Raw genomic sequence first — 26323 nt, 5'->3', positions numbered from 1 at the left:
ATTTCTTCTCCCTTTCACCTTCCAAAGGCTTCAAAGCGTTTTATAAGTGTGACAATAAAATCTCTTCAACATTCCTGAGAGAGAAACAGATGGATCCAAATCTACCTTGAGCTGTAGATAAACTAGGCAATGTGACAGACTTCAGGGGATAAACCCCAGAAAGGGGCGCAGGATTTGGTGAAGCCTGGGGACAGGAGGGACTCCCCACCCCCAAACCGAGTCTCAGGAGGCTGCAAAGCTGTGCTGTTCTCTTCCTTTGCATTGGCTTCACGAACCACCAGACCGGGATGCGCCACTTCCCAGGTGTGCAGCCTGCATCTCGGTTTGGGTGAGAAACCTGACCAAAAGCACTCCTCTCGAAATCCTGCAAGGAGGATTGCTTGTGCTGGGAATAAACCTCCTCAGCCATGCATGGGAGCAACTCTCTCCCCTTACACAGCACATGATAATAGTAGTATTGTGAGTGGTGTTTCATGGTCACAAGGGAGTGAGCTAATTGCAGATACAGCTCTTGGAGAAGTAATTGCCTTGTGCTCTTTTTTCCCTTCTCTAGCTCATTTCTTTCCTTTCCCGTGTGAGGCCTGAAGCATGATTCCTGGAAGAGGAGGAAGAGAGGTCAGCGACAGACCCCACATCACCTTCTTCTGGAGCAAAAGGATTTCAGTCTGTGACATGACAGGATAACAGAATAATTGGGGTTGGAAGGGACCCCTGGAGATCATCCAGTCCAAACTCCCTGCCAAGGCAGGGTGACCTAGAGCAGGTGATAGGAGCTCATCTAGGTGGGTTGTGAACGTCTCCAGAGAGGGAGACTCCACAACCTCCCTGGGCAGTCTGTCCCAGTGCTCTGCCACCCTCAATGTAAAGAAGTCCTTGTGTTTTAGTTTATGGTTATGTCTCCTTGTCCTGTCGCTGGGCACCACTGAAAAGAGCCTGGTACTGTCCTCCTGGCACCCGCCTTTGCAATATTATATGCATTAATGAGATCCCCTCTCCGTCTTCTCTCAACTAAGCAGGTCCAGCTCCCTCACGAGAGATGCTACAGACCCCTAATCATCTTTCTGGCCCTTCACTGGACCCTCTCCAGTAGCTCCTTGTCTTTCCTATGCTTTCAGTCTGCGACTTAACGCCGTCGAAAAATCATTATCCCTTCTACTGAGCAGCCAAAAAGCGCTGACAAAGTGTCCAGCGGCGGCTCCCCCAGACACTCCTGTCACCCGGGATTCGCAGGGGGCGAAGCTCCCCAAACTGCTGGTGAGGGCAGTGACCCCGAGGGAAGGAGGCGAGTTCACTTCCAGCGCCATTCCCGGGCGCTTCCCGTGGCCCTGGAGCGGGCCCGGGCGGGGCGGGGCCGTGGGCGGTCCCGGAAGATCCGGGTCGGAGGGGACGGGAAGTCGGGACGTGGCCGCCGCAGCGGAGCAGGAGGCGGAGGGCGGGCGGGAGGCGGCGGAGGATGGCGGCGGTGCTGAGCTCGGACCGGCTCGAGGTCTCGGTGGACGGGCTGACGCTGAGCCCCAACGCCGAGGTGCCGCCCTGCGAAGCGCGGCCGGCGCAGGGCGAGCCGGCGGCGGGGCGGGGCCGGCCGGGCCCCGGTGCTCCCGGCGCGGCGGAGGCCGGCGGCGAGGCGGCGGAGGAGGCGGCGCTGAGCCTGGAGCGGAGCTGGGGCTTCGCGCTGGAGGAGCTGTACGGGCTGGCTCTGCGCTTCTTCAAAGGTGAGCCCCGCCCCAGCCTGGCCCCACAGCCCCGGCACGGGCCGGGGGAGCCACTGGGCCCGGGGCAGCCTCGGGCGGCATCGCCCGGGCCGGACTGCGGGGCGCAGGGGGAGCCCCGGAGAGCCGCGGGGGGCGGCCCCGGGGGGGGACTCGGTGTGCCGGGCGAGGGGCGAGCAGCACGTCCCGGCGTCGGAGGCGGCTCCTGGGGATGCGCTTTTCCTTGTTCCTTGGGACGCGAGCCGAGGCGGGCGGCGGCAGAGGAGCCGGGAGAGGCTGCCCTGGGCCGCGGGACCGGCAGGGCACTGCCGGGGGATTGCAGCGCCCGACCTAAAAACGGAGCTACAGAGGCCCTTGCTGGTGGCGGGGGAAGGCACAGCTCGCAGACGTGGGCGAGGAGCGCTCGCTCTGAGCGGTGCCGTGTCTGCTGGCAGCCGGCATCCCGGCGGGAGGTGTCGGGCCGTCTCCGCAGGATGCCAACGCCGGGGCTGGCTTTGCTGCTTCAGGACGCGAGGACGTAGTCTTTAGCTGCGGCCGGGGAGGTTTAGGTTGGACATTGGGAAGAATTTCTTTACAGAAACGGTGATTAAACGTTAGAGTGGACTGCCCAGGGAGGTGGTGGAGTCACCCTCCCTGGAGGTGTTTAAGGAAAGACTGGAGGTGGCACTTGATGCCGTGGTCTACTTGACGTGGTGGTGTTCGACCGTAGGTTGGACTCGATGATCTGAGAGGTCTTTTCCGACCTAATTGGTTCTGTTTGCCGTCGTGACTCCCGCAGGCAACTGCGCCAGGCAGCAGTGAAATACCCAGGGTGTAGACCTGGAGCGTTTTTCCTGGGATTCCCTGTATCCAGGTTTGCATCTGCAGGAAGCCAGAGGTACCTTGCCACTCTTGGTTTCTTCAGGAGAAGAAAATCAGCTGTGTGGTTTAGAGAAGAGCTGTGTTCGCTGTAGCCCTGTGTTCAGCACGTTGAGTGATCTGTCGCTCCAGAGGATTTCAGGCAGCTGCTGCTTCATGTGGGGTGCAGAGCAGGGTGTCCAGCAGCATGCCTGCACTAGGGAAGACAGCTCTGTACTTGGAAAGGTCAGTCTTGCGGCAGTCAGTTGTTAGATGACCTCCCAGAAAGGCTCTCTCTTCTGAGGGGAAGCATTGCTGGCAGGTGGAAACTCTGCTGGAAGGACAAAGTTGTCTGTTTTCTTCACGTTGCTTGAGTTGTTTGGAGCACGTAAGGCTTTAAGCAGTTTCTTGAGCCCTGGTTCTTTGATGCTGTTCTAATGCCCTTCCACAAAGCATTTTATTAGCATGCTAATGTACAGAGATATTACTTTTTTAAGCTGTATAAACACCCAGAAGAGATCCTGAAATCTTGATTTTTTTTTTAATTTATTTCTCCTTTGTATCAGAAGCTGCTACAACTGGTTATCAGGAAGCATTGTACCTTCTATCTCTTTCTTCTTTCTGTAAAACGAGTTGCTTAGAAGAATACTGGTTTGGTTTAATGAGTGTTTGTTCTTAAAACATGATGGAGAAAGAAACATCTCTGCAGCAGCAAATTCCTTGTCTCAGTCAACTGTGGTCTTACTCTGTCTTGGGCTGAATATTCTACTGGAACCTGTATTTAGGGTATAAAAATTACACACCGTGAGTGAATTTATCTGCATTATTGCTATGTAGATAAGCAGTACCCTGTATCTATTATATCACATGTTTTAATGGAATTTATGCTCAAGTTTATCTCTGTATCTATTATATCACATGTTTTAATGGAATTTATGCTCAAGTTTATCTCCTTTTGGATGGTGAAAAGTCAGTGTAGTGTTACTTGTGTGTAGGTTCCAGTTCCTTGCATTATCTTGTCTCAGCAGTGTTTTTTTTCGTTGCTCTCCTTTTAATCAAAACTAAATATCAATATGTTTTGACGTACTGCTGCTCCTTTTTTAGCCTTCTGCAATTTCTTGTAACTCATGGTTTTATTTAAAAGAGGAGAATTTTCCACGTTGTACTGAGTTGTCAGACTTTCCAATAAAGACCTTATTTCTCTGTCCTTATGGCTGGAGTAACTCACACAAAGTCATTGCCCATCATTTCATCTGTAGCTTTTTTCCTGAAAGTGACGTAACACGAGGATTTTTATTTATAGATGTGATGGTGAGTTACAGGAGCTTGTAATACTTGGGTTACTGATTCTGCCAGCTTGTTCTATATCTGCATGGCTCCGAAAATAATTGGTCTCGTTTCCAAATGATTTTCATGCATCCGCTGTCAAAACAACTGTGGGAGTGGGCACGCTTGTTTAGCAGCCTTGTACATACCAAGGAGCAAATATGGATTCCTCCTGTACTTCAAGTAGCAACATATGAGGCATCTGAAGATTCCCTGATGTTAATAGGTCAAAGCTGAGACCTTGTTCGTCGTCATTCTTCTAAAACTGTGCTGATTTGGAGATAGAGGTGGCTCTGAAAAACTTCTGTGGAATAAACGAGTGACTCGGAGCAGTATTAGTTTGCGAGAATGATGGTATCTGGTTTAACTGTGGTGGTTGGGATGGAAGGATCTTGGGTCGGGATGCCAGAGCAGCCCTGTGTGAGGTCAAAGGGTAAGCAGCAATCTCTAGTTAAGCAGCTTCCTCTCTGCTTCAGTGTGCAGGCGGAGTTATCTGTAACTCATGATACACTTTCTTCCTAGAAAAGTTGAATGCGATCAAAATACTTCGGATTTGCCTGTTACAATGACTGCTGACACTTGCCCGTGGTGGCATATTGCAGGGAACAGAATTGCTCAAAGACAAGACAAGACAGGGAGGGACATAAACAATGTGCAAAATGCAACTGAACTAGGCTAGGATAGTGAAGAGACTCAAGAGCTACTTTATTTTGTCTCTGATAAAGACAGATCTAAAGCAGATCTAAAACACTTGACCCTGTGTCACTTCCACTGTCAGGCCTTAGGCTGTGCAGGAGATGTGCACTACCTTTTTTTAGCATTCATAATGGCTTGTGAAGAAAGCTTTTCAGAAGAACAGAGGCGTAGAAAATAGATGGTAATAGTGTTCCAGTCCATTTTTCTGTGGGAAACCAGAGCCTTCTTTCCCTTATGCACTCTTTTCCTTACTGCTCCGTCGAGCCTAGTGCAGGTCGACCAGTGCTTTGGCTTGCCATTAAGAAGCTGCTCCACTGTGCTGGATCCAGTGTACAGTGGAGAACACAGTCATGTTACAGTCATTGTGTATTTCTTTGTCTCTAGGACTGTCTGTAATTGTGAGCCCTGGGGCAGCTGACAGAGTACAAGTGTCTCTGATGGCTTATTCTGCTCGTTGAGCTGGTACGAGCTATGCCAGTGAAGGCAGCCTGTTCAAGATGTAAGTTGTGTCCTGCAGCAGGAGGCATTGGCTTGCATAATTCTGCCAGCAAATATCTTCCAGGATCAGCCTGGCGTTGTTGTTTTCCACATCCTGTCATTGAAATACCATTGCACCCAACCTTCAATATATGACAGTCCCTGAAGTGTTCATGCACTGTCCAAAGTGATTTGCAGTGCAACACATCTGAGTAGACAGTACACAAACCATATCATTTTGGTATCTAAAAGCTTTCCTGGAATGTTAAGTACTCCAATTTTCTTTGACTGCTCAAGTTATTTCCTCTTATCCTAACAAGAATGCATTTTCAACCTCAGCAGAACATCATTCTGAATTAATTGTTTGACCTCTTTTTTGAGCACTAATTTGATGGCATGATTGTAATTCGTAAGTGAAGTAGGCTTTTTTTTCAAGATATGAAAACCTCTATAACTTATCTACATTTGTGAAGTTGAGCTTTGATCATGTTTAATTGGAAGGGCTGGTTGGTAATTCTTCTGGTGAGGCAGAACACCTTTAGGAGAGGAGAATTAGGAGTATAAGAGCGTACTGGGATCTGCAGTAGCAGTTCAGTCCTCACACTTCTCAGTTTTGGTCTTGCTCATTAAAACTTTGCAAGTGAATAGAATTAACATATGTTACTTCTGCTTTTAAGAGCTGAGGTGAAAAATCACATTTCACAAACTTTTCTAGCTTCTTTTAGATGACTCAACCTAATGCCATCCCACAGAAATTAAGTATTTAGAGTGGGTAAAGTTGGAGAAGAAGGTGCAGCACGTTGTGCCATGTTTCTTACAGGGGGGAAAAAAATCAGAATTTACACACGAGTAACAGTGTCTTGCACAATACAGTCTCTTAAGCATAGTTCTTAAATTCCTTTGAGTCTAAATTTGTGGGCTTTTGTCAATTCATGTCAATAATACAGTGCCACGTAGTGGCATAAGCCCCTGTTACCAGCCTGTCACTACTATAGCAGCTTCATCTTTCTGTTGTGTTTGCAGGCTGAGCCTCTCTCAGGACCTCTTGGGTCAGGCATACCGGTGGCGTAGGGAGCGTTGTGTAGTTGCTGTATTACTGCTGTGCACACACATCCTTTGGATTTCTCAGTGTGTTCCCTAGAGCTTCAGCTTCCTGACAGCTGTGTTAGGTGTGTGGGTAATGCCTACTTCAGTGGTACGTTCACGGATGCTTGAATAGATTTGGCAGTTCTACTTGTCTGGACACACTAATGCACTTTTTGGCGTATTCGACTCTGCAGATGAGTTCAGGTCCTCTGGTTCAGTTAAACAGCAACAATTCCAAATCTTCAGGATGATTATGCAGTGTGGTTCATGCTGAAGAATTCAACTGAAAAATAAGTAGTGTACAACTTCACTGTCTGACTGGCTCCAAGTGTTTTCCTGATAATTTGCTTCTAATCTGCATTATCTACAAGTCACTGAATGCCTCTCATACTTTTCTCATCCGTCTGTTTTCCTCTCTTATTTAACTTGTTTGTTGTTCTTCCCTTGGGTCACCATTCTTCGTAAATGCAGATTTTGGCTTCTCAGTAATTAGGGCATGAGGTCTGACTTCTCTGTTCTGTGAAAATGCAGATGTGCTGTGCATAGCATGGGAAATGATGGGGTTTTTTCACTCTAATTCTCTTCAGAAGTGAGTTCAAATACTGATGAAGTTATCTGGCTTAGGCAGCAGTCTAGTACATCAAATAGGTATGTTTTTTGGCAGACAGCTGTAGGTACACAGGTTGTCCAAGGTAAACTATGCTGTAGGGACCCCTTGAGAATCATACTTTGCTCAAAAGTCTGGCAGAATTTCAGTTTAGTCCCCTTGTCAATTGACATGCTTTTAGCACAGTGCCCCAGGATATTAAGTATTATTTCAAAGTGCGTGCTGTTTATTGAGGCCAATGGAAGTGCTTGTTACCTAATGAGTAAATTCCGAGTCAAATATGAAGTGTGAAGAATTGAGGAAAAGCCAATGGGCTCTTTGGGAGGCCTGAGAGCAGGAGACCCAATATCCATGGAGAGAGCTTACCAGCATGTAGTGATTTGCATCTCTTAAGGGTCATAGACTTGGGGTGGGAAGGGACTGCTGGGGATTGTCAGGTTTAGCCTTCCTGTTTCAGATCAGGCTTTGTGGAACTGTCTCCATTTGGGTCTTGAATATCTGCTATCATGGAGACTTAAAAACTCTGGACAGTGGGTTCCGATGCTTGATCACTCTCAGTTAAAAATCAAAACAAAATATTAAAAAAAAAAACAAAACACAAACAACAAAAAAACCCCAAAACAACCAAACAAAAAACCCCAACAAAAATGCTTAAGTGGCATTTCCTATATTTCGGTTTGTGTCAGCTGCCTCTTGTCCTTTCACTGTGTACCACTGAGTAGACTCTGGTTCAGTTTTTATATCCCCCCTTCTCCACTAGATATAGCTGGAGATATCTCTCCAGCTATTTTTGGAAATAGATATTTTTGTGGAGAAAGGCTTCTGTTTTTGAGGCTGGAAGCTATATTTGCTGTAAGGTTGTGGGACACTGGAACAAGAGCAAATACTTCAGATTCTGCAAGAGTGATGTGGACCTCTAGGAATTGATAATAAGTAACTAAATATTTGCCTTCCTAATCCTTTGATTCTGGCTTCAAAACAAATGGCATACATGTTCCTTGTGATGTTTTAACTGAGTAAGTCCAATAACGTACTGAACTTTCCCTGTTAGAAATAGGGCTTCTTGCTGTGACCTGCACACACTTTCCCTCTGGGATTGTTTCTGATTTCCAGAAGTATGTGTTCTCAGTTTCTTGATAAGCTGTAAGTAGAGGTATTTTCCATCCTGTCTTGTTCTAAGATTTGCTTTGTTTCCTGTTCATACCTCTCTTCACAAGCATCAGCCAAGCAATTTTGCAATACGTGTCAGCTCTGAAATTTAGGTGTGGACTGTTCAGTTTGGGGCTGTAAACAACTTGCTCCAAAGGAGAACTGGAAACTAGTGGCAGCTCTGCCTCCAGCTCCTGACTACCCAGAGAGCACTACAGTCATGAAGTGACTATCGCTTACCTCTGGTAATAGCTTCCTCATTTCAGCCCTGCCAAAAGGAGATGATGCTTATTTATTTGTTTTCCTGTTCAAGACAAATGTCTTTTCTTAATGAGCAGTGTAGCTGCATATAGCAGTGCTGTTTCTGTGATTTGTTTTGACAGTTTAAATGTGCTGAGATAAATCCTAGCTGACTAATTCATATATCATTTTTAAATCAATGCCAGACTCTTCTTACCTGTGAATGTGCAGCGGGATCTAACCCGGAATGCTTCAGAAGGAGTTGGTGTGGAGCCACTGGAATACGTTCAGGCTTATGTTGCCTTATTCTTACATCCAGAGCTCTCTGTACGTGTTGATGCTGATGGAGTCATCTCTAAGGTTTTTCATTGTGATGGGCTATTCCAGCTGCCTTGGCAAAGCACAGCAATCAAATTCCCTCAAGGAGAACTTTCCTTAAGTCTGATTTTTTGTCTGTGTAGTTTTCCTTGCCTTCCACCTTGGTTGTTCTGCTTTCATTGGTGTGAAGAGCAAAAGGAGAGCAATCTATAAAGTTAACATCACATCGTTCTTTGTGGAAAATCCTTCCTATCCACACTAGAGGAGACTTGGCTGACACACTTGAATTCAGTTGGGGTTTTTAAATGTTTCAGAGATGTAGATCTATATGGTACAATGTTCAACAAATTAACATAAGTATTTGTGGTAACTTATTAGCTAAGATTGGCTGTAGATAGTATGATGAAAACATGTAGATAGCATGAGGAAAAACATTTCACAATGAAGTTTTAGCAGCTGAAATGGATGTGTTTCTTCTAGACAGATCTATATTTTATTTGAATAGAGCTGTCGTAATTTGTCTAACCTTTTGTGACTTACTTATTCTTTTTTTATGGAGAAAATTATAGTAATGGTTATACAAAATCCTCTTTCCTATCCTGTGTTTAATTAATTAATCACAACAGTGAAATTTTCTTTTTTTTCCTACAGAAAAAGATGGCAAAGCCTTTCATCCAACCTATGAAGAAAAGCTCAAACTTGTGGCACTGCACAAGCAGGTTCTGCTGGGACCTTACAACCCTGACACTTGCCCTGAAGTTGGATTCTTTGATGTGCTGGGGAATGATAGAAGGTAAAAGGGCTGGTGCTTTTGTTGGTTTTAACTCTGCATTTCCTGTCTGAAGATAACATCATCCAATTTCTGCAAGAAGAGTACAAGTATGTGGGTTATCTCAGTGTGTGTGTGTGCTAATGGAAAGTGCAAGTGGCCTCTTCAAATACATCTTAGAATTCTTGAGTCACAGTTGAGTACAGGAACTAACAGATGGGTTTTTTCAGCCGCATTAGGAGATGCTGCTGTGCAGACAGTCCAGTTTCTCATAGCAGTTTAAGGCTGCATTAAAGTGCAGGCCCATGTTTCGTCCTAACTCCATGCCAGGGTTACAGCAGGCCAAGCCTTTTGCCAGTGGTAGAAGCATTCACCATAGCTTGTCCTAATACCAAAGATAATTTCTGAAATTAGACACCTGATGCATTCACACTGAGTAAATTTTTTATGAGATCTGGGCAGTCTCAGGTGTGTCTCTGGTATTGCTTGCAGTCCGGGCTGCACTCCTCATGTTCATTGTTGCTATTTCTCCTGTGAAGGCAATGTGCAGCACAGCAGTGGCTTCTCTGAGCTGGACCCAGTGCACTGCTTTTGGACAAATGGATATAGCTTTCCTTAGGAATAACCAAGCTGTTGCTTTTAACTAACTGGAGCGCTGTAATCAATAGTTGTTACCATGTTTGTTCGTTCAGGAGAGTGTATACTTTTTTTCCCACAAACTAGACTGCAAGAAGGGTAAAAAAATACATCAGATTCACTTGTAGCTGGGAAGTTTTTTGACATAGTTCAGAATTCAAGATAAGAACTGAGTCAGTCTGTTTGAAAGAGTTGTTCTGATGCAGGCAGTGCTGTCTTTGGGGAAAAGTTGTTGGTTCTCTGAAACTGCATATGATCAAGTTTGGTCCCTGGTCTTCCAACTTCTGTTTCTTTGCTGTGTTCTCAGTTCACTAATGATGTGAAAAGAGTTGAGTCTTGTGTTATTTCAGGTGATTTCTCTCTTTTTCTCAGGAAGGAATGGGCTGCTCTTGGAAACATGTCAAAGCAAAAAGCTATGACAGAATTTGTCAAGCTCCTACATAGGTGCTGCCACTTGTTTTCAACGTATGTCACTTCCCACAAGATAGAGAAAGAAGAACAAGAAAAGAGAAGGTAACATTTGAGTGCTTTGGTGTTGGTGTATATTGTGTAACTCTTGACCTGCGGAGAGTATCACAGCTGGCCTAGGCTGAAGTTATCTTAGGAAGATAAATACTTGAAGTTTAGGTGGCCGTGGTGCCATTTGATCTCTTTAAGCCTTTTTACTTTGTCAGAAATGAATGATTGTTTCTGAGATGAAGACAGCTAAAATATAAGGAATTATAAAAATTTTGCTGATACTATCATCTGCTTAAGTAGAGATGCTTCACAAAATGTGGACTAAATTGTCAGGTGTTTTAAACTCCTAGTATGGGTTAGCAACTTGATAAAGGCTGTCTTATTATTGCTTACATGTCATGTGGTTGTTAAACTATAGTATCCACATCATTATTCAACATGTGTTAAAGCTTGGAAGATGTGTTTATAAGGTTTTCGGGCAATTTTTTCTACTGCCCTCTGCTACAGATAGCATAGTAACAGGTTAGCATGAATATCAAATTGTGACACAGGATTTACACCTGTCATGCTGCTGAGCACAGTAAAACTGTACAATAATGTGTTTTCTTCATGTGTCCAATAAGACGCTTCTCCAGGCCAGTTTAAGTGGGAGGAGATCATACTGCCCAAAAAGCCTTATTGGGCAGGCAAAAAGCAGGCTACAGCATGTTGAAAATAACTCATCCTAGGACTGTAGGAATGCTGAAATAGCTTATTGAGTGGATGTTGCAGAAGAGAAGAGGAAGAACGAAGGCGGCGTGAAGAGGAGGAGCGCGAGCGTTTACAAAAAGAAGAAGAAAAGCGTAGGCGAGAAGAAGAGGAAAGACTGAGAAGGGAAGAAGAGGAGAGGAGGAGAATAGAGGAGGAACGACTTCGGATGGAACAACAGAAGTGAGTAGCAGAAGCAAACAACGCTTAAAAGAAAATAACTGCATTGCACTTGAGACGATTGTATCTGTTTAAATGGTTCTGCTAAAGGTCAGAGCACTCGAGCCTGGCAGTAACATTTGCATCCTTAGTTAAGAGGGACATGGTTTGCAGAAAAAAATTATCCTAACATGTTATTGTATGCAGCTTTCTCAGATGAAAGTGCCAGAGAAGCTTTGTTTAAAGAGAAGCTCTGGAGGTTTTGGGGTTCAAGGGCTGAACCTCATGAAAACTTGTGGTTCTGCTTCTTAAATGATTAATGTTACATTCAGCTGAGTAGAACTGTGTCCAGCTGCAAGTGTTGTTTGAACTGTGACTTGAAAGTTTCTTAACTTGTCACAGAAGGCAGAGCCTTGGAAATCGGATAACTGCAGTTCAGGGGAGTACAGAATTCACATTCAAATGCACTTAATCACTGTTTGTAGCCTGAATTAAATTGTTTACTTGGAATATAAGCTCTAGTTATATTTCATTGTTCCCATCACATGCAGATGCTGAAAACATGGATCTGGCTTTGCACATGTAATATTTAAGGGAGCAGTAAAGCTGTTCCACATCAGTCAACAGTCATTTTCCATAATAAAAATGTCTTCGCAGGGGGTGTCTCTGAAGTAGATCCTGTACTTGCTATGTAGTGGGTTTGAGAAGGGAGCAAATAATTAATCCACAAGTTTTACTGTTGGTGTAACATGGTGAGAGCCAGAAGAGTGTAAAAGAGAGACATAGATTAACAGATCTAATAAAAGTGTTGCACAATGCTAAGTAACAAGAAGTGTGGTATGCCTTGAAGCTAAGAGGGATTTTTACAGGAATAAGAGTTGTGTATTAAGTGGTTGTAGAAGGTTACAGAGACAAAGAATTCAGACAGAAAAGGAATGTGGATACTTATGTACCAACCAAGTGTATCTAAACTGGTCACAGTTTGCTGAAAAGTATTAAATCTTGCTCTTTAGGACGAAAAATGAGTGGGAAGGAAAAAATTACTTCTGCATTTGTGTAATACTTCTTTCTTCCTCCGAAACATTGATAGCTGGTTACTGATGGATGTAACATGTGAGACTAACCCTGGATCTAGCTAGTAGTTTACTCTATAGTTTCTATTAATCTTTTGGGGAGAGGATCAAAACTGAGTCTGCACATAAGTTACCCATGTGTTCCTGAAGTTTCAGCAGTTGAGTTTACTGGAGGTGCAGGTGCCCTAGCTGGCAGCATTATTTTTTTTTTTTTTTGTTCCTGAATTAGTCCACTGTCAGTCATGTTTTTCGTACCTGTTTGCATACTGGCCAGGGAAATTAAGATAGTCATGTGGTATGTTTTTCTTAGACTTACCGAAAAGCATTGGCATGCTGTACCACAGCAGTTTTGTTCTTATCAATATTTGTAGGTCCGCTAGAAGGATGGTTTCTGGAAGAGCCACATGTGAATTTTTTCCTTTGCTTGATGGAGAAATTTAGCCATGCATTTTTTGTAGCCTTACCTCTTTATCAGACTACAGATTTAGAATTATGTAAGAGGTCTTGTTGTTTTAACGTTTGATGTTTCCAAACATTGGGTAGAAATTGTTGCTTCCTTCTGTATATTCTCAGCATATTTTTTAGGCAAATTCACATTTGCATTAGATCTGGGCACTGCTCTATTATGTAGATTTATTTTAATTGGGTTTTGCAGGAACAGAATTAACTGTCTTTGAGGCCACTTAAGTCATTTAAATACAGGGATTTCCCCAATACCCTCAGCTGCTTGTTAATCTGCTACTCTCCTCCCACCAATCCAGGCAGCAGATAATGGCAGCTCTGAACTCCCAGACTGCCATTCAGTTCCAGCAGTATGCAGCCCAGCAGTATCCGGGCAACTATGAGCAGCAGCAGATCCTGATTCGGCAGCTCCAGGAACAGCATTATCAGCAGTACATGCAGCAGTTGTATCAAGTCCAGCTCGCACAGCAACAGGTATGGCTGACCAGCCGAGAAACTTGGATTTTGTGTCCCAGGCTGTCACTGGGAGGTGTTGCCTTGACTGCTGTTATCTCCTTGAAAAGATAATTGCTGCGAGGAGAGCTACTGTGCTAGTGAGTAATGCTGCTTCAGATTCAAACACCAAAGCCCCTTTATTTGATCTTTTCGAGTAGTTTCCTGAAGCAGCTGTTAATTAAGAAAATTCTAAGCAGTCTTTACTAATGACTTGGTCCGATATTATTATTATTATTATTATTGGAGACCAAATGTGAAACGCTCTGCTGCAGCATCAGTGGTGTGTGTGTAATTTAATGGGGGTACATACCAGTGCATCTGAGCATGAACAGACCTACTCAGGTGACTCTCCCTGTAGGTATGAAGATCTGTGCAGAGCAGCAGGCTTTGTTCAGCCCTGTGTTTCCAGCTGAGCATGCAGCACTGATGCATCACTACTGGGTTTGAGATTGCTCCTCCCTGCCAGCTTGAGCTCTCCTGACTTCTCTCTCCTTTTGCATCTCTTGTCTGACATCAGTGTCTGATGAAGTTGCTTGCCTGCAATAAGCTGCTTGTGAGTTGGGTGGGAGGACTGACTGTAACTGCCAGCCTGAGGTCTATTCTTGAGCTAAGGACTTAAAATACAGTAATTAATTTCCTGTTAAGTCATTTGCATTTTGTTGAGGCTGATGCCCTCAGCAAAGAGACGTTCAAGGAAGGAAGCCATGTGAACCTCATGAAGTTCAACAAGGCCCTGCACCTGGGTCAGCTCAAGGCACTCTCCAGTATCAGTACAAACTTGGAGGTGAATGGATTGAGAGCAGTCCTGCAGAAATGGGCTGGTGAATGAAACACTGGATATGAACTGGCAATGCAGTTCATATCCAGAACTTAATTGCAGCCCAGAAAGCCAATCATATCCTGGGATGCATAAAAACAAATGTGATTAGAAGGTTGAGGGACAGAGATGATTCTCCCCACTCTATTCTGCTCGCATGAGACCCCCACCCTGGAATGCTGCATCCAGCTCTGGGGTCTCTGACATAAGAAGAACATGGACCTGTTGGAGCAGGTCAAGAGGAGGGCCAAGAAGATGCTCAGAGGGCTGAAGTGCCTCTGCTGAGGAGACAGGCTGAGATAGCTGGGGTCGTTCAGCCTGGAGAAGGGAAGGCTCTGGGAAAACCTCATTGCAGGCTTTCAGTGTCTAAAGGGGCTTATTAGAAACATGAAAAAAGACCTTTTTTACCAGGGTCTGTAGTGACATGACAAGGGGCAAAGGTTTTGGTCTGAGAGAGTGTAGGTCTAGATTGAACATAAGGGAGAATTTATATTTTTTTACGGTGTGGGTGGTCAGACACTGGCATAGGTTGCCCAGAGGAGCTGTGGGAGGCCTATCCTTGGAACTGTTAAGGGCCAGGTTTGATGGAGCTTTGAGCAGCCTGATCTAGTGGAAGGTGTCCCTTCCCATGGCAGTGTGTTTGGAACTAGATGATCTTTAAAGCTCCCTTCCAAGCCAAGCCATGATTTGATGGAGTTCAAGTGGTATAGAAAGGTCAGAGAGTCTCTGCCCTGTTCTAGTTGCTCTTGAAGATTAATGAGCCCTTGGTACCAATGCTTTGGTGTCATAGTGGTAAGCAAAAGCTACAGCTTCATCAGACTTGGGCTTGATGTCTTCTGTAGTTGATGCTGCTCCCTTGAGACTGAGGTGTAGGAGAAGGTCCTGCCAGATTTTTCCAGTGCTGTTAACACTGCTCCTTTAGATCATGGCTGGCTGCTTTCTATGCACAGAAGACCTAATGCCCTCCAAAACCCAGGCAAAACCAGCCTTTCCTTTATAATGGCTTACAAAATAATCCTGCCAGGCAATGAAGCTGATCTTTCAAATCTCCACTTGGGCAACTCATGCAGAGGAAAACATGAAAAAGAAGCATGTAACAGAGCTAAAATTATCTGATTCAAGTCTGGACTCCCCTGAAGACTCACATAGCTTCCATAACACTTCCAAGGAATGCTTTCTGTGTGGATGCCTGTGACTCAGCTGCATTGGGATCTGTTGGTGCAGTTACAAAGTGCTGTTCTCCCATGGTGGCTCACAGATCGGCTTGTGATGCAGTTAGTTTTGGAAAGGCTGTATGCAATAAGGTTTTAGAAAAGTTCTCACCACTTTCTCTCAGTGATGTAGTAGAACTGCTGTAGTAGAAAGTGGATCTGGACAGCATCTGTACAAGTGCTCAGATTTTGAATTTAACTAATGTTTGACTGTATTGTCTTCATACTCCTGCAGGATACCTATAATCCATTTGTTCATCAAAATCTCATTGTTATTATTAGGAATATATGTTATAGGAATGCAGAACTTCCACAGTTTCGTGCAGGAGTTTATTGTGTGTACCCTAATTAATTTGATTTTTTTTTTTTTGTTCAGATTGTATCCACCAGTCTAGAACAAAGTGGCTTCACTTCCCTTGATAAAAAGTAGATGTTATTCTCACTGGTTAATGTGTGCTGCTTCTATCTTTTGAGTCAAGCCCCCTTGTGGGGTGCAGGGGGAGATTTTTTCTTTTAAGTTGTCTTTACACCTTCTGCTGGAAGGTATAAAACTGACATCTTGTGAGGGTTTGGCTTTCCTTGACTTAATTTCTGTCATTTTAGGCAGCCTTACAAAAGCAGCAGGAGGCAGTGGTGGCAGCGACAGGAGCACCTCTGACTACTGCATCCAAGGTGAATACACCTGCCCCAGGGGACACCCCATCTATTAATGGGCAGGCCAGTGCACACGCAGACAGCCCCGAAAAAGAGTTGGATCCAGAGGCTTTGGAAGAAGCACTGGAAAATGGACCAAAAGGTAGGACTAGCTAGACTTCTTAATTAAAAATAAATAGCAAAAGCCCTTCTTATGATTCAGATGTCTTAAGACATGGTGGTTACTGTGGTTCTTTGCTTGGCTTCACTGGGCTATGGAAATGCTAGGTTTGATTCCTAGGTCTGCTGTCTCTCAATGCAGAGCAATATTGTATAGGCAAAACAGCTCTGGGAGGGGAGGGGAAGAGGAAGCAACAAAAGTATTTCAGCAGAGCCGATGGGATCCAGAACCTCCTTTCACTCTGAACTTGAAGGAAAGGAGCATAAAAGTTCTAGAACAAAAGCTGTTCTGGGCAGAAATATGTTCAATCTTATGTGAACTCAGGTTAAAACTGATTAAAGATCCTTTCAGTGAAGGGTTCTGTGCAGTATAAACCCGTCACCTGTGGCAGTACATCTGTCTTCTGAGTCTTTTCTGTCTAAGCACTGTTGGTTTAAATGTGACTGATGGGGGAACTGGTAGCATTTAGTAGTTTTATAACTAAATTTGCACTGCATTTCATACATGTTTTCAGTGTTGAAACCTGCTTCTTCAGTTAAAAAAAATTACTTGGAAGCAAATCTGATGCTTGTGGTCCTCAAATGCTTTCAAGGCACACTTAAGTATCCAGCATAAATAACTGAAAAAAAACCCCTAACTGGAGTATTTCCTCCCATCTCTGCAGATTCTGTTCCAGTGATAGCTGCCCCATCAATGTGGACACGACCCCAGATAAAAGACTTCAAGGAAAAAATCCGTCAGGATGCAGACTCTGTGATCACAGTGGGCCGAGGAGAAGTGGTTACAGTCAGAGTACCAACTCATGAAGAGGGGTCTTACCTCTTTTGGGAGTTTGCTACAGACAATTATGACATTGGTTTTGGGGTGTATTTTGAATGGACAGACTCCCCTAATACTGCAGTCAGTGTGCATGTCAGCGAATCCAGTGATGATGAGGAGGAAGAGGAAGGTAAGCATGCTGATTTATATAAGCTGTCAGAGTTTGCTGTGAGGGAAAACCCCAGCTGATTGTCTTGTGTAATTTCCTGGCTTCCCTGGCTTACATTTAGCTGGAATCATGCTTTCAATTTTGAACAGGAAGTGCAGTTCTGAAAGTACCTTCAGTCACCTCCTTTGATCAGAGATAGGTTCAAGGAGTTGAGTCTGGGGAAATCCTTTTCCTAAGTCAACTACTCAGTAAGCTAGACTGAAGAAACCTGTGCCATAATAAAGCACAGTGGATGTGCACGCTGAAAACCTTAAGAAAAATCCTGCCCTTGAGGCTTCAGCAAAACAGTTTCAAAGAGCAATACTGTCAGTGGCTGGGACACAAGTCACAGCCTTTGCCTGCGGGGGAGTCTAGCAAACCATCACAAAAAGTGTTTTGCAGTGAGCATGTGATTTGCTTAGAAGGAGCTGCCCTGATATAGGAAGCAGTGGCTTTCTGGGAATTACTACTAACTAATCTCTAGTAGTAAGTATGTCAGGTCAGTAGCAGACAGTGTGGGGTAATGTGTTACTGAAAACTAGAGCTTGGCATCTCTACAAATTGACCCAGCTTTCCTGGAAAGGTGGATGTGGTGAGTTTTAATATCAAGCTGTATAAATTACAGTAAAGTGATCGTGCTTACTGTTCCTCCTGCTTCTGGGTGCTTTAGCCACAGCCTTGGTTTGAATCCCTTTAACAAAGGGTGCCTTGTCCACTGTAGATCAGTCTGACTTTCTCTCGTAAAGCATCCACCCATGTTAACTGACACCCTTCTTTTCTCTTGTAGAAAATACTAGCAGTGAAGAAAAAGCCAAAAAGAATGCCAACAAGCCTCAGCTAGATGAAATAGTGCCTGTGTACAGACGAGACTGTCATGAAGAAGTGTATGCTGGCAGCCACCAGTACCCAGGGAGAGGAGTTTATCTTCTTAAATTTGACAACTCCTACTCTCTATGGAGGTCAAAAACAGTTTACTACAGAGTTTATTATACTAGATAAAGGTGTGGCTGTGTCTGAGGCTGGGCTGTGCAGAAGATGTCATTTTATTTGGAATTTTCTTCAAGCATAATGGATCCTTTTGAGTCTGTGTTTTATCCTGTCTGTATCTGTATGGTTTGTGTGAACTTTTAACAAGTAGACACTGGGATCTTCCTGCTCCATGACACTAATGCATATTGCATTGGGCTTAACACAGGATCTCCCTAACCTATTTGGGGATTGGAGTTAACCAATGGAAGTCATTGGCTCCAGTGCTAAGGTCACATCAGTTGCATTTGTTAGAGTCTCATGAAAAAGGGGGAGGGAGTTGCTGGTTCACTGGCTGGGTGATCTGATGTTTCCAGGTCTGGATGCTTTGAATAACTTGTTAACGGTTAATTTAAAGGTCCCATCAATAACTGGTAGATTTGGATGCAGTTTGCTGTGTAGCAAGTTTCTCTTAACTGTAATTGAATGTCAGATTTTTTTTACACCATTAAAACTTGAAACTTTAAGTTGATGCAGTTTAGAAACAAGTTGTCTCACTTCTGTCCTCATCAAAGAAACATTCAGTTCCTTAAACCAGTGTAGTGTCTAAGACAAGGATGATCAGCGTTCTGAGAGTACAGCAAATAACCTCTTCTGAAGGTGTAAACTGAACGACAATTAAAAGTGTATGTTACAAGAAGAACCTTAATCTCTGCCCCACTGCTAACTCTAAAATAAAAAAAGTCATTTTTGATGCAATTGGCTTAGAACCAAGGGCACAAACTGTTTCTGAGTTTGATGGGTTTTTAGTGGGGTAGACTTTAAGAAAAAGAAGTCTACAGGCTTGAAACCAGTTTTCTGCACAGCTCTCTGGTTTGTTTTTGTAAGACCTGAATAAGCACGCTGTGCATCTGAAGAGCAGTAAGTCACTTTGATAAAGTATAGGAGTTAATGTTGCACTAATTGCAGAAATCACTGCCACTCCACTTTAGTCTGAACTGGTGATACTGGGGTGTGAACTTTCTGCTTTAATTTGTAACTGTCAGCAGAAAGGCAGAGTGCACATACAGATACTTAACGTAGCTTTAATCTCAGTTTCATATGGTTTGGTTGGGGCATTTTGTATTTTGTACAGTGAAAAAAAATGCAGGTGGCTACTTGGCTTGAGGCTGCAGTAAGAATCCACACCCCCCGGGGCCCAGGGGTGATGTGTTGCAATAATGACTTGTGCAAGTGCTCTCTGCATGGGTAATGCACTTTGTTGCTGAAAGGAAAGGGTTACTTTGGGTCTCAGATCAGCTCTTGCAGTAAGACTTCCATTGATTAGCTGCAGCATGTGCAGTTTCACGGCAAATGATGTTGAGTTTGCGGGATTTGTTTGAATAATCAGTTTGTACATACATGATACTTTTACTTTTCTCATACCAACCGTGGAGATACTTCTCCTAGAGTGCTTAACTTGTCATCTTGCTTTTGGTTCAGCAACACCGTACCAGCTTATAGCTAGTTAGTGCTGCTTTATCCAAAAACACTGTACAATGTTCTGCTCTTGTGTACATACAGTATATAAACCATGACTTTAGAAAGTACCTTGCTTTTAAAGGAAACTGTATTTAATGTAAAAAAACCCACAAAAAAAAGAAACAAAAAAAAAACCAAACAAACACCTTTTAAAAAGGCAGGCACTAATATATTTCTTCTGGTCTTCAATTTACATTTTTTTTGTCCATACAAAAATGTTACAACTTTTTCCTATAAGAATATTTGTTCTTGGAAGCGGTGTTTGTCGCTTTAAATGGCAGCACTTACTGTCATGTGTTGGATGTTAGAACTTTTACGTTTTCAGACTTTTTTTTATTGCCTCTGGCTGTTGATTAGTACAGTACAAGTGCGATTTCAAGATACCTTGAGATAGTATTTAATCCTAATTAAAAGACATTTATCTGTAATGCTGTTGGCTTTTTATTAATTTGCAAATCTTGGCATTGCTGTTTATGGCTACTGAGCTAAGATAAGCTTGTCACCTTCCCCCTCATTTTTAAAGGCTCAGTACCCTGCTCACACTGTGGTCTTAGCAGCCAAATTGCTCGGGCCAAAGGCTCTGCACAAGAATGTCTCTGGCTCGCTGGATGAGGCCATCTGTCAGTGTTGGAAGAGCCCAGCTTGAACTGCATCATCGCTTTGGTTTTTGAATGGGTAGCAGGAGGGGTTGGATGTGGGCAGCTAGAACCTGTAAGCTCTCTTTCTGCTGAGAAGAAAAGCGCCTGCCTTTCCCCCTGAGGCTTAATGAACCCAGACCCCGAGGGCAGCAGGGGCTGGGGGAGTTGTCCTGAGAAGCCTTTGGCCCAAAGGGCAAGAGACAGGCAGGACCATTTACAGTTTAGACTGAACAGGAAGAAAAGCAAGGACCTAGAGGCAAAAAGGCAAGTTATTCCAAGGTTTCTGTTGGCCAAAATCACCCTTTACTGCTTACCTGCTGCTGGTAAGTAGCTTATCCTAGATCTGAGGCTGCAAGTAGGTTGTGCACTAGTTTGGTCCATGGCCCCGTCTGCCCCTGTAGACGGCAGCCTCTCAAGCTGGTGCTCTCAGATTTCACCTGAGGAGCAGAAATCTCTTCAGAGAGAACAAAACAAGTGCTGTGCTGTGAGAGGCAAGATGCTGAGAAGTTCAATGTACCGTAGTCTGAGTTTGTTACAAGCTCATTTCACGTGAAATGTGCAACTGCATTGAAAACTGAAGTAATTACAGCAGCAAGCCTACCCCAGTTGGGCCTATTTTACCTGTCTCATGCATGTATAAATTCCCCTTTCTCCAATTAAAAGTGAAGCACTGTGCTCCTTGCAGCTCACTCAAGGCAGCTCTCTTCCACAAGAGAGTTATCATAAACACTTTCTGAAAAGAACTGAGTCACTGCCAGTAACTCCAGGTGGTGCAACATAAACGGGTTCACAGAGCTCTGTTCCAGATACGCTGGTCCTTTGAGGAAAGCTAAACAATCCGAGGGACAAGCCATTGTTAGAAATGATGTTGTTCTCAAAAGCACCATCAACATGGATGTTCCTTCTGCAGTTTCTTTGAGGCAGTTGTGTAGGAGACAGCAAGGCACAGTCTTCCTTGACTGTGCTGTCCCAGAAGGGTAAGCAGTTGCAATTGAAACAACTTGCTAATTAAACCACTTTGCTGCCCTGTGAAATTATCCTCACCTATCCTCTTTGCTCTCCTTCCCACACCTTGGCTTTTAGCACTTTCTGCCTTGTACTTTGCTTTGTAAGTCACAGATTAGACACCGATTTAGAGCAGCTGGATGCAACCTTTGAGGTAACTGTAATGGGCAGGGTTCAGCCATTTAACCTCCTACTTACGCTGTTGCTTTAGGAGGAGTAAGAGTGGGCTGCACAGGCCTGTTAAAAGTACAAAGCAGCAAAGTAGTTGCCCTTCACCCAAGTGCTAGCTGAGCTCCAGGCTGACAGCTCAAGCCTTATTAATCCAAAGGAGAAATGTGAAGGCTGTTTTCTGGCTGCTTGATGCTCTCTAGCACCAGATCCTGAGATTCCCATCCTTTTCTTTCCACCTCCTGTTATGTTCCCACTGAAAAGACTGTAGAGGAAGCTGGAAGAAGCCCACTTGAGATCTCTAATCCCTCCCAGCCTGCTTGACTCATGTTCCTGTACTCTGGATTTAGGCCCTGTCACTCCTGCCCTTCGTTGAGCTCCTCTGCCATGTTTGGCTGCCTCATTCACACACTGTGGGGACTTGGCCAGCACCTTCTACATGGCACTGCTCAAAGGTGCCCGATAGAGCAAGAGCCCAGTGAACATGCATGTACCCCCAGGATACATGGAAATTACAGTTTCTCTCTTGCAAGCTGCTATTTCTGCTCTGATCTCCTCTGTTCCACTTCCCCCCCCCCCGCCCAAAACACAGTTCAGATCACTGAGCCCAGCTCCTGCTGTTAGTTCATTTGCAGCAGGTTTCAGCTTCCACAGCCAGCCTGCCTGTGTTTTCACTCCTACCCTCTGTGCAGGGAGGCAGCACACAAGGGAGAACTTTTGGGACTGGGTTGCTGATGTATTTGTCACAGAGATGTGCAAGTTCCTGTGGTAAATGCTGGTCCCATGCTTTGTGACAGCAGCGTGCTGGCCCTGGGCTCAGGTGTGCCAGTTTTGCTTGCACCAAGAGCTGGTTTGACAGGGCAGGTTACAAATGTTAACTACCTGCTTTCTGGTCCATTGCTTGAAAAAAATAAAACTTCTAAATTCACACCACATCTACATCCAACACCATGTACTGGAAGACTAAGCAAAGCATGAAATGACATCCCAAATCTTTCCCCAAATACTGCTCATCTGAGACCTGCCAATTGGACATCAAAAGCCTTTCAAAGGTGTTCTGTTGAAACATCATCAGACTGGCTTAAAGAAGTATATTAAATTATTTTGACTAGTGTTAATTAAATACAACAATGCAGTATGGATACTGCATATGCAAGGTTATTGTCTGGTATCCTAAAAATAAGAATCTTGCAAGGAATGAGGGAAAACAAGTCAACAGTGCTTCTCTGTAACAAGTTCTCCTGGCCCCTGTTATTTTTGTGTTGTATCATCTCCATCATGAAGTTGGTGAGAAACCTGTTCCTTTTACTCAGGGAGCTCAACACTGGCATGCCTAGCTGGTGCTCAGATTTGCAGGAGTAACCCCTTATTCCAGCCTCCACTTCTCTGGAATTCAGTTTTCCTCAGCATCAGACTTCAGGTTTCATACATTTTTGTTTTAAGGAAGCAGCTGCTCAGCGATGGTCACTGCTCTCATCTGACCTGGCAGCTGATCTATGCTGGGGCCCAGGAGAAGGTTTGATGTTGTCCCTCCCAGCACATTTGAGCAAAAATTCGGCTTGCCTATGCTCCCCTGATGGAGTACCTGGTCTGAATGGAAAAAGCTGATTCCCTTGGCCTGGCCGGTTCACCGTTCCCTTTCCCCGGGGATGTCTGAGCTCCTGTGCCACCCCTTCAGTCCAGCTTACAGCTCCTTTCTTGCTGTGGCTGCGTCCCCTGGTGCGGCAGGAATGTGCTGGGGAAGCCTGACCAGGGTTGCTGGCATCTAATCTGTCTGGGGAAGCTCAAACACGGGCTCTCCCCCTGCACTCTTGACGAACTGTGGGCAGGAGGGCTGCCACTGCTCACTCAGTGGAACAAATGCTTGGCCTTCTGCCAGCATTTCATTAGTAAAATGCCTGTACAGCCATCAAGCTACGGCACAGGAGGCATGGGACAGCATTGAGGTCATGTGGGAACAGGCTCTGCAGTATGGACTGAGGGGCAGCTCTGCCAGTGCAGCCACGGGGAGCCCAGCAAAACCCTTTTCTAGCCCAGGAAAGGGCATGGGCCCCTTTGGCTGTCACCGTTCAGGAAACTGTTTTAGCCATGGCTTTCAAACCCTTCCAGTGCCACACAAGCAGCCAGCTGTGACCCAGGTGTGCTTTCTAGACCTGCCTGGATGGACATTGTGCACTGCCTTGGTAGGGGAAAGTAACTCCCAGAATTACCCCAAACTAAAATAAAAATCATCACAAAACTGATGTTTATTGCCTGTTGCAGCATCACGCTGAGAAAAGCCCCTGCTCATGCCCCTTCCTGCAAGCATGGCCTCCAAGCCATGGTGCTGAGACCATGCAACTCGCTACACCCACTGCCCCAGGTGAGGGGCAGCGAGGGGGGATCTCCCTTTCGAGGCAGGGGGACCTCAGCTTTATGGGAGAGGAACCCCATTCCTCCTCATCACCAGGTTTTTGTATCACATGAAGCAAACCAGACTTTGTGCCTCGGCTGGCAGTCTGGGTGTGCTCAGCGCCAAAGGGTAGCCACATGTTGGGGAAGAAGAAGAGTCTCGTCTCCTACCTCATAAGCCACACGAGGTCTTTCTGCCCCTTGCAGGGCAGCCGTAGTTTGTATCGGAGGGTTTCTTCAAGAGTCTCAAATCCCATCTCTCAGGCTCTGATCTTTGGCACGTGCTGTAAAACATCGGGAAGCTATTTGCAGCCTGCGTCAGGACAGCCAAGATCACAGAGCAACTAGCAGAGCTTTGCGTGTTGCTCGTTGAATTTGGTTCTGGCTTGAAGAGAACAGAGGTTTTTAATGTCTAAAAGAAAAAAAATGTCACTGAGCCCTGGATTGCTTCATACGCGCAGGGAAGGGACTTCACATTGGGAGGAACAAGGCAGGAAGCAAACTCAGCTGCCCCCCAGCCAGTGCCCTAGGGCTGGGCTTTGCCCTGGCACAGCAGAGCGCTGGGAATATCCCAGCTCAGCTCTGGCACAGAAACCACCCCCTGTCCCAGGCAGCTACATCCCAGAAATGCTCCAGTTTGGCCCATTGTGTTCCTTGGTGAGGACTGGGGGCCCTCAAGACCACAGCAACCCAAGGTGAGGCAAACTGGGTGACATGGGGTAACACTGAGGAAAAGCACCAGCCTTTTGAAGGCACCCATCTGCCAACTGGAGATAAAGCTGTGCTGAATATATCTGTGCATGTTGCTTAACCTGGCTGGGTTATTTTCCCCTGGATGAGTAATGCTGTTTTCCTAGAGTCTGTCGACAATATTTTTCCTTGGCAAAGGCTTTCCCAGGGATACTTATGCCAAAACTAATTTTTACAGGTAGATTTTGGTATCCAGCCCACTGGTGCTGGATAAATGGGGGGCTGGGGCTGTGAGCTGCCCCTCTCCAGCAGGAGGGACCCCACAAAGAACGACGTTTTGTTCCCGCAGAGCCAGCCAGCCCATGAGGAGGTGTGCCAGGCTTCCCTCACCAGCCTTGCTGGTGGGACTTGCAGTGGCCACAAAGCAAATGAAAACCACAGGAGAGCAGAGAGCCACTGGCATGTCCAGCCCAGCCAGGACTGGCTGTCCCAGTGAGTGCCAGCCTGGCAAGCCACAGCACTGCCCAAGCAGCCTGGTTTGGCCCCAGCTGTTGGAGGAGCCCCTTCTCTAGCACCAAGGGAAGGACAAAGACCAAAAACAGTAGAAAAAAAAGTGATAGCAGAAGGCTCCAGTTGTTAGTTTGCTACATTTCTGTGCTTTTGTGGGATAGGGCATAACTTGGAGCTGGGTTTGGGCTGTGGGAGAGCTGGGGCTCACTCTCACCATGGTGAGTGCTCTGGAGCAAAGGGATGATATGATGCCGGATGATGCCACCTCCTTCTCAATGCCCTTGTGTCCTCAGGGCTCTCCAAAACCCAAACATCACCATCTCCACTCAGACTCAACCAGCATGAGGGTCTTAGGGACCATGCCATGTGAGAGCTCCAGGCACAACCTTATGCAAGGAGAAAGTGGGAGGTGAAGGGAAATACTCACCAGCACTGAAAGTGGTGTAGAAAACCTCCTCTTGCACAGAGGAGCTGCTGTTCCCAGCCATTGGAGCATTTCTCTGAGCCAGGCTTGGAAAAATCCTGCTCCAGGATTCAACCCAACAGTTGTTTTAAGGCAGGGAACTGCAGCCCAGCAGCTGGGTTCTGCTGGGCATCTGTCCTCTTTATTTTCCATCTCCATGCTGTTAGCAGCACGAAGTCTCAAACAAATTTACCCAGGCAGGCTGGATAACACACACACAGGGCTGTGGATGCACACACCATGCCAGTGCACACCCTGAGACACGTGGAATGATGACTAAAGCATCCCCACAGCATCATGGAGGGCAGCAGGGCACCTCCTGCCCACTCACCTTTCTCCACCCTGAGTGGACACAGCAGAGGGAGGATCCAGGCTTTCCAATGTTGGATCATCTCAACACCACAATAAGGCCCTGGATGACAAGGTCAGCCACACCTGGCTCTGGGGGCCAGGTTTCAGCTGCCACCAACACTTGAAGATATGTGCAAATGCAGTTCAAAAAAAAACCCCAAAAAACCCCAACCTAAACTATCTACTAACCTGCCAGGCATGAAACTGTCCTCCAAAGACAGCAGCAACACCCGGCTCGGGCTCAGGACAGTCCCCACCAGCACCCCATACCCAGCACCAGTGCCATCAGTGGCCTGCAGAAGTGGGGAGAGGGATGCTTCAGCCAGCAAAGCACAAAGCAGACGCAGGACCCCATCCTCCAGGCAGCAGCCAGACTGAGCCGTCCTTGTAAAAAAAACCCCACAGCCCTAATTTCTCATGGCTTTTCATATCTCAACCATAGATAGCATTTAAATTCAACTAAAATCACCGTCACGTGAACTTTCTGCTGCCACTGCCACACTAGAGTGTGGTTCTGCTTGGCTACAGGGGTTCAGCCCAGGAGCAGGTGGCCCCGGGGAAGGGAG

General features: G+C 45.5%; 1 protein-coding gene across 1 annotated transcript; it reads left to right on the top strand.

Annotated features, from left to right (window-relative positions):
* The first annotated feature begins 1438 nt into the window (after positions 1 to 1438).
* ACBD3 (acyl-CoA binding domain containing 3) lies at positions 1439 to 19969 on the top strand. Its single transcript, XM_051783413.1, has 8 exons — positions 1439 to 1712; positions 9097 to 9238; positions 10223 to 10363; positions 11081 to 11239; positions 13050 to 13224; positions 15877 to 16069; positions 16752 to 17036; positions 17842 to 19969. Exons 1-8 carry the CDS (start codon positions 1454 to 1456, stop codon positions 18051 to 18053), a joined length of 1566 nt encoding a protein of 521 aa, XP_051639373.1. The 5' UTR covers positions 1439 to 1453; the 3' UTR covers positions 18054 to 19969.
* The last annotated feature ends 6354 nt before the right edge of the window (positions 19970 to 26323 follow it).

Source organism: Manacus candei, unplaced genomic scaffold (assembly GCF_025592945.1).
Source record: "Manacus candei isolate 608988 ecotype Guabito, Panama unplaced genomic scaffold, ASM2559294v1 h1tg000017l, whole genome shotgun sequence".
Classification (NCBI taxonomy): Eukaryota; Metazoa; Chordata; class Aves; order Passeriformes; family Pipridae; genus Manacus; species Manacus candei.
Note: the sequence above shows the minus strand (reverse complement) of the source record. Positions and strands in the feature narration are given on the sequence as shown.

Coding starts and splice junctions, on each gene's coding strand:
- ACBD3 (XM_051783413.1), top strand. CDS start 1,454: ATGGCGGCGGTGCTGAGCTCGGACCGGCTCGAGGTCTCGGTGGACGGG. Junction 10,364..11,080: donor GAAGAACAAGAAAAGAGAAG/GTAACATTTGAG, acceptor TGGATGTTGCAG/AAGAGAAGAGGAAGAACGAA. Junction 11,240..13,049: donor CTTCGGATGGAACAACAGAA/GTGAGTAGCAGA, acceptor CCACCAATCCAG/GCAGCAGATAATGGCAGCTC.